The sequence below is a fragment of the Choristoneura fumiferana genome, chromosome 9, assembly GCF_025370935.1.
Source record: "Choristoneura fumiferana chromosome 9, NRCan_CFum_1, whole genome shotgun sequence".
Classification (NCBI taxonomy): domain Eukaryota; kingdom Metazoa; phylum Arthropoda; class Insecta; order Lepidoptera; family Tortricidae; genus Choristoneura; species Choristoneura fumiferana.
In genome coordinates, this window is record NC_133480.1 from 1,057,426 (window position 1) to 1,072,487 (window position 15,062).

Below are 15,062 nucleotides of genomic sequence, written 5' to 3' on the forward strand. Positions count from 1 at the left end.
GGATTTGTTTTTCATTAACCAATAGAAACGCTTCATTTACTTATCGCTTTTCGAATTTCGTAGTAGCTGGGCTACATCCAACATCCTGGGATGTTAGTTTCTATATTTGCTCCATAGATGGCGCTAGGAGTCGCTACACTAGCGTTTCTAGAAAATTGCTTGGCATGGCAACACTGAACTTGCGCTTCCTTGCATAATGCATTGCAGGTCTACAGCTGGGCTACTACGAAACTCGAAAATCGAAGTTCGTCTCTTACCGTGTCCCGCTGACGTTTATGTTATTCTATATGAGAGTGGGAGGGACGGTACTATACGAATTTCGATTTTCGTAGTAGCCCTACTGGCCTCTGATCGGGGAGTTACACAGATAAGTAGTGATTTTGATTGGCTACAGAAGTAAGTACAGACAGATACGCTGCGTCTGCGTAATAATATAAAAGCTTGACGTTTGGTTTTTTAAGTCCATTTCTTAATCAAGTGAACAAAGTGCCGTAGTCTAGTGGAAATAAAAAATAAGCGATTGCAATATTCAACGTTACTGTTACTTACCTACTAAACAGTAAGTTTATCATTCCATATAGGTAGTAATACCCATGGTAATAGGTACCTAGATTGATTTGTGTCTTAAGTTATTTTTATTTTATTATATCATCGTCGAGGGCCTTTGAGCAACGGCCTCTCAAACAAAAGGTCGTAGGATTGAGCACGGTCTCGCACTGTTTTTCGAAATTGTATGTGTGTACATTTGAAGGAAAACAGCGTGGGGAAAACTGCACGCACCTACGAATAAATTTAAAGTGTGTGTTTCCAATTTGTACTTACTAAGCCCGCGTCGCGTGGGAGCCACGGGCCAAACCTTCTCGTTCTTACTAAGTAGGTACGTTGAGGTATTTTTTATTATCAATTCCATTACTCGTACATCTGCCAATGATCTTTCAGTGAAATTGATTGTGAAATCATGTAAAATCGTTCCACTCTCCGTAGCCACAATACACACAACGTATATTGTGGCGTAGCTTTGTACGACGCGCGTCAGCTTATTCAACCATACCTACTTATTTATTTATTTATTGTCAAGTCATGTACATCACAATAAGATATCATTTAAGCACAGAATAAATAATAAATAGATAATTAATATATAAATATAGTGAGCGGCAAAAAATCTGGCCCTCAAAATATTACAAAGGAAACGGATACAAAATTCAGATCTATTGCCAAGAAGACATTAACATCTTAGGCGTATTATAAAGTTAATGATTATATTTTTAATAATATTTATTGTTGATATTTGGAAATAATTCCGATCCGCATTGGCGATCCCTTCAAATAGCGAACCTATACTGTGTTAAAAATAAAGTTGTATTAAATACTGTGATGTATAGATATCATTTAATAATATATAGTTTCTTGCTGGATTCTTCTCAACAGAGGTTTTTACGAACCGGTGGTAGATTATTTTTCATTATCAATTCCATTACTCGTACATCTGCCAAAGATCTTTCAGTGAAATTGATTGGATCGCGTCAACTTAAAAGGTCCATGGACACTAGATCCTTGCTTTCGTTTACCTGTTTTTAGTTCTTTATGTGAGGTGCCTTTGAGGCACTTGTCCCACCGCCGACGATGAGCGAGAAGGATAGCTAGTAACTAGAAACGAGTGGGTTAGCAGCGACAAGCATGTAGTTTTGTCGCTCAGCTGTTTAAGCGAGTTTTCGAGTGCGACGGGCGATTACTCGCACCACTCGCTGGAGCGGGGCGGCCGCCAAGCTAACATCGCTGAGCTAGTTCTATAACAGCGAGTTTTATCGCTGCGACAAAAGAGTGAAGAGAATAGCCAGGCGACCAGCTATTAACATGTTCCGCCCCGGCAACTCAAACTAGAAAGGGGGCCGGAGCTAAAAAGTCACATGTTGTGTCACTGGGGCCGAATGTGTTAATATGTCTGTTTTACTGAAACAGGATCTACCTATATAATAATAGGGGAGAGTCGGGTAGCCCCGGTCACTGTTGATATTGCATTGTTGTATAATTTGTCTAATGTTTTAAGCGAATAAATGATTTTTATTATATTACTTACTAGCTTTTGCCCGCGGCTTCGACTGCGTGGTATTCGGTTATGGCGCGCTGTTCCCTCGGGAACTGTGCATTTTTCCGGGATAAAAGTAGCCTATGTCACTCTCTGGCCCATAAACTATCTCTATGTCAAAAATCATTTCGACGTGAAAGGCGGACAAACATACAAACACACACACACTTTCGCATTAATACATATCCACAGAGACGAGACCTTTGCTACCCATTTTCACGTCCAATATCCTTGTACTCAACTGAGTATGGCCTTAATTTAATTGGAGTAAATTCTCATCAAACCGAAAGACATTGACTTTTATAACAAAATAATAATTTGAAGCTACGTAAAGCAAAATTTTTGATGTTTGAGTGACAGGCGACGCCAATTGGGTTCTAAGATGGCGTATCAAAATCAAAAAAATCAAAATCATTTATTCAGTAAATAGGCCGCAATGGGCACTTTTACACGTCATTTTTTAAAACTACCAGCGCTTTCGGAAAGACCATCATTGCCAAGAAGAATGCGCCGCAAGAAACTTGGCAGAAAGTCATTTTTTCAACATAAAATTTTTGCAGGTGGTAGGACCTTGTGCAAGGTCCGCCCGGATTGCTACCACCATCTTGCTCGCTAATCCTGCCGTGAAGCAGCAGTGCTTGCACTGTTGTGTTTCGGCGTGGAGAGTAAGACAGCCGGTGAAATTACTGGCACCTGAGGTATTCCATCTTAGGCCTCTAGGTTGGCAACGCATCTGCAACACCCCTGGCGTTGCAGATGTTTATGGGCGGTGGGGATCTCTTACCATCAGGAGACCCACTTGCTCGTTTGCCATTCAGTCGAATAAATTAAAATAGTAGGTAGGTAGGTACCTACATCGATAAATCTATTCCCGCCGTCCGGGGCTACCCGACTCTCCCCTATAACGTTCGGGAATAACGGGAGCGTGGGAAAGGCTAGTTGACAAATAGGTCACAAAGCGGTAAGTTTATATCACGGTTTATATTTTGTAGTTTTGGTGGCCTCGCTAAAACATTTACAATCGCTGGCAGACGCTGGGTCAAGGATGCCATCTGCCACTAAGTGTTTTGTTTGTGATTACCTTTCCACTAGCTTTTACCTGAACTATAAGATCTAGTTTAAAACGCTAATATTAATAATCTACTTGATCTTTTAACCGACTTCAAAAAAAGAAAAAATTCGGAAGGAATTTAACCCCCGGCGCAAAAAGAGGGGTGTTATAAGTTTGACCGCTATGTGTGTCTGTCTGTGGCACCGGTAGCTCTTAAACGGGTGGACCGATAAAAATGCGTTTTTTATTTGAAAGCACGGTTTCTAGCGATGGTTCTTAGATATGTTTCATCAAAATCGGTTTAGCCGTTTTTGAGATATTGAACTTTGAAGTGACAAAGTCGGGCGTTTTCCAACTCTTTGTTGGTTAGGTTTATATCTAACATTGCTGGGAACATATCGAATTTCATAACATGAATGGAATAGTATCGCGGTGCGCGTGCGATAACCAGTCAGCTAGCACAAGCACAATGCCCAGCCCGCATGCGTTGCCGTAGCTTAAAGTTAGTTAGTTGTCTTCACGTTTTCGTGCGGTCGAGCTCGAGCTAGTGTCAGAGAGAATATTTGTCAGAGCGTTATCGGAGTTGATAAACATTTTGTTTATCAATCAGCGCAGACGCCACACCTAGAGGCTGCTGCTTGGGAGTGTTTTGAAATAATTAAGCATCGCAATTGAGCTAAAAAGTGTCAAGGTATGTAGTTTTTGAATTTTATTTATTCATATATTTTTTTCTTAAGAATTGCGGTTGATTTGTTAAATTGCAAGTTCTATTAGCTCGTTGAAGTGGCAATGGGCAGGCCATAGGTACATATAGCACGGAGAACAGATGGTAGTGGGGCCGAAAGGTTCTCGAATGGAGACCGCGGATCGGCAAGCGCAGCAGGACGTCCACCAACGAGATGGACGGATGGCCTGGTTAAAGTCGCGGGTTCACGGTGCAACTGGAGGTCTATGGGGGAGGCCTATGTCCAACAGTGGACGTCCTATGCTATGAAAAATACAAATGTACTGAGCGGCAAAAAATTTGGCGCTCAAATGTATGCAGTACCTAAGTAATGAAATGAGTCATTTTTTATGTCGAGTGGGTCGAATTGTTTACCTCTCAGTATATTTCTATTTTTCATACGCACGTAACTATTTATTAGGCAGAATTCCCAACCGGAATACGGGGCTGCTACTTAAGTATATGTATCCGGAATCGGAAAAATTAAATTAACTAATATAGAAGCCGTAACCAACCAGTATATGGTAAATTTTATCCTTTTTTTATACTCGCTTCGGTATATATTTTTTTCCTCAAGTAGGTAGGTACGTTATTTTCTTTCTCAAGTAATCATTACCATCACAGCTAGGTACTATGAATAATAATTATTAATAGTAGCTGTGATGGTATTGACTGGTTGTTCGTACAGTCACCTACCTAATCGCTTTACCACAATACTGAAGGGTTAAAGTACAAAATTTAATACCTATCCTTAATTAATTAACGTAAATTGAATAATATGTACATACATAGATAAAAAACTCGTGTCCGGTCTAAATTTGTATTCTAGACCTAGTTTACAAGTCCATAATATTAGAGCATCCGAAATTACCGCTCTTATTGCACGTGCAATTTACATTTTTAAATACCATTAAAGTAAAGTAGGTACTTAAGTAATATTTAAAGCAGCAGGGCTACTACGAAACTCGAAACTCGAAGTTCGTGTCGTCCCGTCCCTCTCGCTCTCCTATCAAATAATATAAGTGTCAGGGACCGCACGACACGAACTTCGAGTTTCGTAGTAGCCCTGCAGGTTTCCGTTCCCAGATCCGATATACTTATATCAATATCGCTATACCATGCTGTTATATAATTTTGTTTACAGCCAAACAGCGTCTCTGCGGCGATAAGGAACAAACAGTCGTATAATTTATCATCGTAATCGTTATCTACTGATCTCGGTAGTTCAACGTAGCCGCACGTAATTATAATTTAATGGATATTTTACCTATATAATAGTTTATCTGTTATGAAACAAAACTGGTGACGCTTTGTTGTTTTGTCATATGACAAGGCGTTAGGCTGCTTTTCCATCAGAGATTTGCCAGGAATGTATGGTCCTTGCTATCATGAAGCAATATCTTCATGATCTTCATGATTCGCTTCATGTACCTAACCTCGCTCCGCTAAGCTGTTTCCACTGGAGCTGCGCTGTGCGAAGAAAGATAAACGAAGCGTTTCTATTGGTTCGTGACAAAAACATTCCTCGCAACGCATTTTCGCACAGCTCTGGTGGAAACGCAGCCTTAGAGCGGTTTATACATCCGAACCGATTTCATAAAAATACGGTGCGTAGTAGTCGTGAAACTATTTGTATGGTTAAAACGGGTGATAGAGTAGAGGTGTGAAAATCGCCGAGGGACAAATTGACTCGCCGGCGGTGGGGCTAGTGCCTTAGACGTGAGCGATAGAGACAAAGTACCTATCGAAGGTCATTGCACGAAATTCTTCCTGCTACGCGACCGTATTATACCGCCGTTTTTAGTCCGCCTTAAGCCTTTGTAATTTGCTGTTTGTAACTATCTGAATTTCCTTTTTGTACAATAAAGAGCTTTACTTGCTACTATAGAAGTAAGTACTACTACTACTTTAGGCTGCATTTCAATCAGAGATGTACGTGCGAGAAATGTGTTCTTCATGAACCAATAGGAACGCTTCATTTACCTCGCCTCGCTCCGCTCAGCTGTTTCCACCAGAGCGGTGCTGTGCGAGGATAGGTAAACCAAGCGTTTCTATTGGTTCATGAAAAACATATTGACATTTCTCGCACATCTCTGGTGTAAACGTAGCCTCAGAACCTTTTCAGAACTGAGATACGTTTCGTTTGTCAGCAGAGCAACATGACAAAGAGAACAGTGGTCAACGAGGTGTACAAGGGGCTGCTGGAGTCGGTGTCGATCCCGGCCGAGCTGCGCGAGCGAGACGGCAAGAGGTTCGCCACGTTCGGCGCCGTCGTGCCCATACACTGCTGCACCGAGGAAGAGGTGAGGGAGCTCAGTGAGGGACCGTTCAAGTAGGTATTACGTAACGCAGTTTGGCTCTTGTAAAACGTTACGATGCGTTACAGTTTTCAAACAACGCGTTACGTCAGTTTTTTTTACAGTCGAGTTCATAAACTTGCGAGCAAAAATTTGATCAAATCTGCTTGCTTTGCTCACAAGTTTACTTATGAACTCCACTGGAGTGTAACAAGTACAAAGTATACATACGATATAATGTCCTCAAAAGTGGGAAATTCGCATCAACAGTTGTTGTTCTTGGCCTATATGCTCTCATGCTGATTTGCGTGTGACTGTGCCAAAAAAATGACAACTTGATTTGGAAAACGGCTAAAGAAAAATTCAAAGAATGAAACAGAAATGATAATTTGGGTGTTACTCGTACGTAACGTTTAGGAAGGAGGATGGGGGACACAGAAAAATGTTACGGCGCGTTACATGGGGGAAGGCAGGGTCAAAAATCTCCAAAAATTGCGTTACGTATTACTTGAACGCCCCCTGAGCTGCTTGGTTAGCGAACAGTGGGACGTACAGACATACAGGGCGGTTTTGGGAATCGTACAACTACCCCACCCCAGTGTTGGTCCGAACGCTCGACGCACAGTAGTTACTTGGGCAGTACACGCAATGCGTTCAATCAACTTATAAGGGCAATCATCTCTTGGGTCACTCATCAAAATCATTTGGTGGGGTCCAAATCCGCCAAAAGTCAGTAGTTGTGACAGTTAATTAAAATCCTTCTCTTTTTTGATCATCTCCAAAGAATACCTACCATTGGCGTTTATTGGGTACCTAGGCAGTTTGTATAGTTTGCTTGGCGCCTAAGCAGCATCAGTAGGTACTAGCGCTGCCTATTCAACTACATTTTGGTACTCAATCCACTTAGCCTTATCACAGCTGTCCCTGGGGACAGAACATTTAAAAGTGGATTGACCTTATACTTCCTTTTTTTAGCATTAGAAAAAGGGTGAACGATCTTGACGAGTGTTTTTATTGAAAAACGTTTTTAAAAAAAATAGTAATTATTACTTATAATACCAAAAGCATGTAAATGATCATAGTATGTCCTTGCTAATTTTTATACCTACATACCTATGCTGGGACTTATTTGTTAAAAGTATTTTTCAATACTAAAAACCGGCCAATAACAGCGTGTCGGACACTCCCAAAATAGGGTTCCGTAGCCATTACGAAAGAATTAAGTAATATTTTTCTAAATATTTCGTATTTTATACGGAATCTTCCAAGTTTAGGTATATTTTATACTTTAGGCTGCTATTTACTCTTAAACTACTAATAATTCTCAAGCAAACTTAGCCGTTAGGTATAGTTTTCCTTGAAAGTTTGATATACTTACTACAATCCTGAATTTTTTCAAATTTCTCCACCCACCGGTTTAGATTTTAGAGGGCGGGACGCTCGATTTTAATGAAAATTTGCACTCTAAAGTTTAATATTTCGCAAAAAAATCACTGAATCGAAAAATTATCTTATCAAACCCGTAATGGTTTTAAAAGACCAATCCAACGATACCCCACACTATAGGTTTGGCTGAGAAAAAAAAACCCTACCACTTTACGTCTATGGGAGGTATAAAAAAATTTTTTTAGGTTTTTTATTGTAAGTACCATTTTGTCGGCATAGTTTACAAATATCCGTGCAAAATTACAGCTTTCTAGCATTGATACTTAGTCCCTGAGCAAAGCCGCGGACGGACGGACAGACAGACAGACAGACATGGCGAAACTATAAGGGTTCCGTTTTTGCCGTTTTGGCTCCGGAACCCTAAAAAGACACGTCAAGATCGCTTATATTCTTTCTAATGCTAAAAAACGAAGTAAGTATAATGAGCAGCAACCGCCGGCGCGCAGTCCCCCTCATCTCATGTGTCGGTGTGTGTGTGGCAGGTGCCGGAGTGGTCTCGCAAGACGCACCACTACTGCGGCATCTTCACGGAGGACACGCTGGCGCCGCTCGGCGAGCTGGCTTACGTGCGCGTCGACGAAAACACCGCAGAAAAGGTCAGTCCCTCACTCAGCACAACAACTAACGAATCTCTCTTTATAAAGGTGTCCCAAAAAGGACGCAAGGTTTGAAATTGATGAAAAACACATTTTTTTTTCGTTATAATATATCGAACCGTACACGCCAAACTTCTTTTGAAATATTGTTCAATAATAAAAACGCTTTGATCTTTCGTATAACCCGCCATTTTTACAAACCCTAAATATTCAACTGTCAAATAGTTTTTTTTAGGGTTGCCAGCACTAAAATACAAAAATGGCGGCAAATTGAAATCTTGCGTCCTTTTTGGGACACCCGATACAATAAGAACATAGGGCTAAAACTCTAATAATTGTGTTTCCCAGTGATAAGGGGCCATCTATAAAGTATGTCTATGTTTTGCAGGTGGTAGGACCTCGTGCAAGGTCCCGTGAAGCAGCAGTGCTTGCACTGTTGTGTTTCGGCGTGAGTAAGACAGCCGGTGAAATTACTGGCACTTGAGGTATCCCATCTTAGGCCTCTAGGTTGGCAACGCATCTACAATCCCCCTGGTGTTGCAGGTGTCTATGGGCGGTGGTGATCTTTTACCGTCAGGAGACCCACTTGCTCGTTTGCCATCCAGTCGAATAAAATAAAAAGATGTCAGACCATTTTTGATCATTTTTAGCCCCCACACCTATTACGAAAAAAGGCTGGTTAAAATCATTTTCCCAAAGTTGTTATTTAGTAATTGTTTCCATTCCCGTTTTTTCTCACTATGGTTTTTTACTGTAATCGTGTTTTTTCCCAATTTTTATCTACACTGAAACATACTTACGCGGAGCTCCTACTTCTGTGTGCTTTGTAGCCGACGCAAAATTAACTTAACCTAAACTAATACTTCCTATGTTTCTGTGAGAAAAAATGCGATCCTGAAAATAAACTCCAATAAAAAGTCATATTGGGAAAAAACGCGAAAGGAAAATTGGCTACCAGGAAGTAACGATTGATGCACCTGACCAACCGACATTTTGTCGGCAGGTGTTCATAAACCGCGCGAAGCGGATGCTGGTGCGGTCGGCGGACGGCGTGCTGGCGCAGTGGCGGTGCGCGCCCAGCTTCGAGTCCAGCAACCAGTACCTGCCCGGGACGCCCATCGTCAACCAGGTACCCCCACCCTCGACCCCACCACGACAACAGTACTGGCCGGCACGCCCATCGTCAACCAGGTACCCCCACCCTCGACCCCACCACGACAACAGTACTGGCCGGCACGCCCATCGTCAACCAGGTACCCCCACCCACACCCCCACCACGACAACAGTACTGGCTGGCACGCCCATCGTTATCCGAAAAGTACATAGTCGTAGAATAAAAGTTGTATGCAACGTTGTATAAATAAGCCAAAAAAGCTCGTGGCGTCTTTTCTTACGCAGCGCCACTCACCTTTTTTGACCCCTATTATACAACTGTTGCATAATAGTACATTGTGTCTTAAGGGCGGTAAATAAGGAATTACGAACGAGAGTCTATCAGGCATTTGCGAGTAAAACTTTATATTTCTAAAAGTAAAAATATAATTGTTCCAAATATTGGCGATACCTTAGGCTGCGCTCTTGGCAGCGCCGCTCTCCCTCTCCCGCAGCATGCGCCTGACGTGCGTGTGCGTGTGGGCCAGCGCGCGCAGCAGCATCAGAGGGCTAACTACGAACAAGAACTTGAAGTTCGTGTCATGCGGTTTCTGAACTTATACTATTTAATACGAGAGCGAGATGGACCGCACGACACGAACTTCGAGTTTCGTAGTAGCCCTGCAGTACGGGCATTGACTCATTTACCCACCTTGGGCTTCATGACAAGAAAATGTGTACGCGCATGACTCATTTACCGACCACGGGTTTCATGACAAGCATAAGGTTGAGGGTTTTATTTGGGGGGGTTGCAACCAAGGTAGCCTGCATGTTACGACACTGTTTACGAGCAAGTGTGATGAAAAATACTTACTATTACTTTGCTTCTTGTTTGGCAGGACGGCGCGCTCGTGTCCGTTGTCACCGTCAGAAAGGGGAACCATTACGCTGTTTCCACGTTTGAGGTAAGTGTTGTTTTATTTTTGCAACAATCTGACTATCCCTTGAGCCCTATCTCATCTGATGGAAGCTGCACTGGTTCAGTAACAACATTCACTTTAGGTTTGAAGAGCCAGCGCCCAGCCGTAGGTTGTGTCCAGTCCGGAAATATATGGCAGCGCATGAACATTCCCACACCAGTTTGCTAAGAAAGGATTCCTGCCAATGAAACGCTAACAGCATTATAAGAGAAATAAGATGAAGATATTTTAAGTGTCTGGAGATTCGTTTGGTAAATATAGGAAATGATTTATTGCAGGCGTTACTTTGCGGAGGTCCATATCAAAAATATGCGTGTTCATGCAGTTCCTAAACAGTACAAGTGTGGAGGTGGAGGAACTGCATGGACACGCATATTTTGAATAAGCTTAGCTATCGTAAGGTTGCGGGTGAGCAAGGATTTTTTTTTAGTTCATTTAAATAGGAAATGGACCTAATGGTTGTGTTTCCTGTGCACACTCGTCAAAATATATCCTGTAAAAATAGACAGACGAACTAACCACACCATCTCATGAAATATGTACAATGATCTGTCTTACTTATTGATAAATTTGATGAATGCTCAAATTTATCAATGAGTAAGACACTGAAGGACTAATTCAAGAGCCACGATGGAACCTTTTCAAAGGAAAAGTTATTACTATTTTCATTGTTAATTAATACGATGTCACTATGATATGATATGATAAATTGTTCCATGGTCGCTCATGAATTAAAGTCCTTGACCGTACGAGCTTCCTAGTGAATGTTAGGAACATTAGGTACAGTTCATGTGGCCAAGAGCAAGTCTATTTCTGTATAAAAAAACAGGGATTATAAGAAGGTATATCGTGTTCCCAGGGCGAAGGCGGCTACTTCGACACTTCGCTCCCCTGGCAGGTGCTGGACTCTCCAGGCCTTATCTACGGCGCGCACAGCTTCCCGTCGCGTGCCGCCCTGCGCGAGCACGTGGGGGGGCTGCCCCCCGCGCACTCCGCGCCGCCCGCCGCCCCCGTGCTGCACCGCGCCCCCGTGCCCCGTATAGTGCTAGTCGCTGCCAATGGGAGACAGGTCGCACATATTTATCTGCAGGGGGTTATTACGGACGTCGAGTATTTGTAGTGTCTTTCGCGGCCCGGATTTTGAGATATGGAATTTCCGATCGTTTTTCGTGTACAGCCAAGGTCAAAGATAATCTTGAAACGCTTCATTTACACATCCTCGCACAGCACATCTCTGGTGGAAACACCTGAGCGGAGCGAGGAGAGGTAAATGAAGCGTTGCTATTGGCTAATATAATAATAAATGAAAAACATATTCCTCACAACACATCTCGCACATCTCTGGAAAAACGCTACTTTAAAGAAAACACACATTTTTTGCATAAAGGTCGCGGGTGAGCAAAGTAAATTGTTTCAGTTCATTGATATGGACCTCCGCAAACTAATAACGCCTGATTGCCTGATATGTACTCTGTGCCTGTGTTCAATAAATCCGATTTTGAATCACGTCACTCGGAAATATCATTCGAAAGGGTATTGTTTTAAATTTCCGTACTTCTTACTTAGTTATTATTACAACCGGGATTTAAATGCAACAAGTTACTGCTAAAAGTAAACTTGACGTTTCGACCACATTACAGAAGTTGTCTAATACGGTCGAAACGTCGAGGTAATTTAACAACAAATTAAATTCAATTTACTAGACTACTTATTTAATACTACCCAAATTAATTATTTTATTAGTTATTTTTTTAATTCGACTGGATGGCAAACTAGCATGTGGGTCTCCTGATGGTAAGAGATCACCACCGCCCATAAACATTTGCAACACAAGGGGTATTGCAGATGCGTTGCCAACCTAGAGGCCTAAGATGGGATACCTCAAGTGGGCTGTCTTACTCTCCACGCCGAAACACAACAGTGCAAGCACTGCTGCTTCATGGCAGCATTAGGATTATTAATTAATCCTTTTGAGCGCCTCGGTCGGCAAAACGCGACAGCTGATAATCGTGCCATGGGCGCTATGTCGGCAGTACGTGGCGCCTATTGACCGATTTTCCGTTTTTTTGTCTGTGGCCGACCATGGCGTTCAAAAGGTTAATTAATTACTTAAGTGTTAGTTATCTATAAGATAGCTGCGCTCCACATTGTAACAAATAGTATTAGTATATAGTTTGTGTTTGCCTGTTATTGGATTGACACTCTGTTTATGTTACCAACACATCGCCTTTCTGTTATTTTAATAGTATTAATACATCGTACGCAAACCAATAAATAAAAATTAAATAAATTTAAACAATATGACCGAAGCCAAACTACGGCTAAACCGCCGCGGTTTTAAACGGCTCTCTTTTAACCTTTTTAGCCGCCACAACCGACAAAAAGAAATTCTGAAAATCGTTCCATATGCGCCACGAAATGCCGTCATGGCCACTATGGCACTTTTTCAGCTGTCGTGTTTTACCGACCGTGGTGGTCAAAGGGTATCAAGTAAACTTAAACCCGCCAGTGCGGCTGCTTGCATTACTTTACTTGATTCACAAAGTCACGCGGTTAAGTCCCGGGTAATTTTTTTTTAACGGACTGTATTTGTATTTTATGCCAATACTTTATTGGTTACTCCATTGTTTTTGTTATCAATAAAACGTGTATAGTAAAGTAACTTTGTTTTATTTCTTTTTAACCCTAACCTTTATAACTAGATAACATGTTTTAAACCTTATTCTATCACAATACGGTATTTGACAACTCCTGATTTTGCCATATCTTAATATTATTATGAAAATATAGATATTCAGATAGTGTTTAGCGAAGAGAAAATTTAAATCGGTTGAAAATTGGATTTATAGTGATTTTTTGAAAAATCTATATACCTGTCTCTTTCTCAAACGCTTTTCTCTATGCAGCAATTATGGCGGTGACGTCACATGCCTCTATGTCTTTCTCTGTCTAATCTTGAATTTCAAACCTTTACAACTTTGTTATTTGTAAAGGTAGCTTAAAAATTGTTTTTCTATTCGATAACAGGCATTGTGTAGTTTTTACTTATAAAACATATACAAAATAGTCAAATACCGTATAGTCTTAATATACATAGGTACTTCAGTCTTCAACAATAATAAATACAAAATAGTTAATTAGTTACTGCGGAGCATGTTAATGGGAATATTTTGGGATGTCCCGCCTTGACTCAGCTGTGGTCAGTCCAAGTACATCCTGACGAGGGAGTCCTGAGCGGCGGGGCAGCGCGTGACCGGGCACGTGCCGTGCGCGCGCACGTGCCGGGAGATGCACGCGTAGCAGAATATCAGCCTGCGGGAGGGGTCAACCAACTATACTTGAGGGCGGTTAAGGGTGTCTATTCGAGCGTTTCGATTTCGACCGTCTCATTTTGCTCGACACTCTTCTGTAAAAATGGCCGAATATTCTGATACAGTTATTAGTTATCTGGTACAAATACAGAAACTTTAACAAATAATCGAAAACGATATCAATATCACGTTTCAAACTCGTGATTCTCACTCATAGTCAAAATACCATAAACGTTATCACGCTATTTTTACACGAGTAATATTTACCTCGACGTGACGTTGCCGTGGTCACGAATAGGTAACTGTAACGTTGCCGAAACGTCGAGGTAAATATTACTCGTGTAAAAATAGCGTTTTGGTATTTTGACTACGATATCAATATCACCTACAGCCGATTAGTAAAAAATGTGACCAGAAAAATGAGACAATTGAAACGAAATATTCGCCCTTAGAAAGGCTTATATGTAATTGGTATGTCTTAAATATTGAAATTCCCCCATTAAACGTCTAAACATTAACATTTCTGTATTGAAACACATTAGTCTAGTTTGTATTACGGGAATTTATTTAGCAAAATCCCGGAATTTCCTAAATATATATATTTTTTTTATTATTTGACGGGATGGCAAACGAGCAAGTGGGTCTCCTGATGGTAAGAGATCACCACCGCCCAGACAGCTGCAACACCAGGGGGATTGCAGATGCGTTGCCAACCTAGAGGCTTAAGATGGGATGGGATGGGACCTCAAGTGCCAGTAATTTCACCGGCTGTCTTACTCTCCACGCCGAAACACAACAGTGCAAGCACTGCTGCTTCACGGCAGGATTAGCGAGCAAGATGGTGGTAGCAATCCGGGCGGACCTTGCACAAGGTCCTACCACCTGCAAAATATATTCAATAAAAAGGCTTGTTATTTAAAACAGACACTTGAATTCAGTTTTAACTGTTAGAACTTTTTTCCACACACAACTAAAGTATGGAACCATCTAGCTCGTTCGCCATCCAGTCTAATAAAAAAAAAAACTTCCTGGGACGTGTTTCCGGAGCGGTACAACTTTGAAAACGAGCCTATCATTCTCTCAAAGGGCCGGAAACGCACCTGTGATACCCTCGTGTTGACAGATGTATGTGTACAGGTGTAAACAGATTACATATGTATATTAAATACTTGTGATGTTTAAATATCATTAATAATATTGTAAATCTGTTTAAAAAAGTATATATATATATACCTCGTTGAGTTTCTGCCGGATTCTCTCAGCAGAGGTTTTTTCCGAACCGGTGGTAGATTTTTTTTTTGACATTCATAAGTGCTTGTTATAGCCTAAATTGAATAAAGATATTTTGACTTTGACTTTGACTTTGATGTCCATGGGCGGCGGTGATTGCTTCTCTATCAGGTGACCCGCATGCTCTTTTGCCACTTGTCTTTACACTAGTAAAGCCGCGGGAGAGGTCCTGTTAAATGCAAGTAA

At 41.5% G+C, this 15,062-nt stretch overlaps 1 protein-coding gene across 7 annotated transcripts; it reads left to right on the plus strand.

The window, feature by feature from the left end:
- The first annotated feature begins 458 nt into the window (after positions 1-458).
- LOC141430912 (poxin-like) lies at positions 459-11,614 on the plus strand. Of its 7 annotated transcripts, none has more exons than XM_074091792.1 (7): positions 460-559; positions 5,009-5,104; positions 6,018-6,167; positions 8,090-8,203; positions 9,207-9,332; positions 10,195-10,260; positions 11,135-11,614. In XM_074091792.1, the coding sequence occupies exons 3-7, from the start codon at positions 6,024-6,026 to the stop codon at positions 11,393-11,395; spliced, it is 711 nt and encodes a 236-aa protein (XP_073947893.1). In that variant the 5' UTR covers positions 460-559; positions 5,009-5,104; positions 6,018-6,023; the 3' UTR covers positions 11,396-11,614. The 7 variants fall into 7 exon arrangements, with proteins under 7 accessions (XP_073947895.1, XP_073947894.1, XP_073947893.1 ...); XM_074091790.1 differs by lacking the exon at positions 460-559 and adding an exon at positions 3,570-3,831 and having other exon boundaries at positions 6,015-6,167; XM_074091789.1 differs by lacking the exon at positions 460-559 and adding an exon at positions 3,571-3,831.
- Positions 11,615-15,062: the final 3,448 nt, after the last annotated feature.

What these genes read in the sequence shown, in the direction of transcription:
- LOC141430912 (XM_074091794.1), top strand. Translation starts at nt 6,024, where the DNA reads ATGACAAAGAGAACAGTGGTCAACGAGGTGTACAAGGGGCTGCTGGAG. An exon ending in ACGAAAACACCGCAGAAAAG is followed by an intron (nt 8,204 to 9,206) that starts GTCAGTCCCTCA and finishes TTTTGTCGGCAG; the next exon opens with GTGTTCATAAACCGCGCGAA. An exon ending in ACGCTGTTTCCACGTTTGAG is followed by an intron (nt 10,261 to 11,134) that starts GTAAGTGTTGTT and finishes TCGTGTTCCCAG; the next exon opens with GGCGAAGGCGGCTACTTCGA.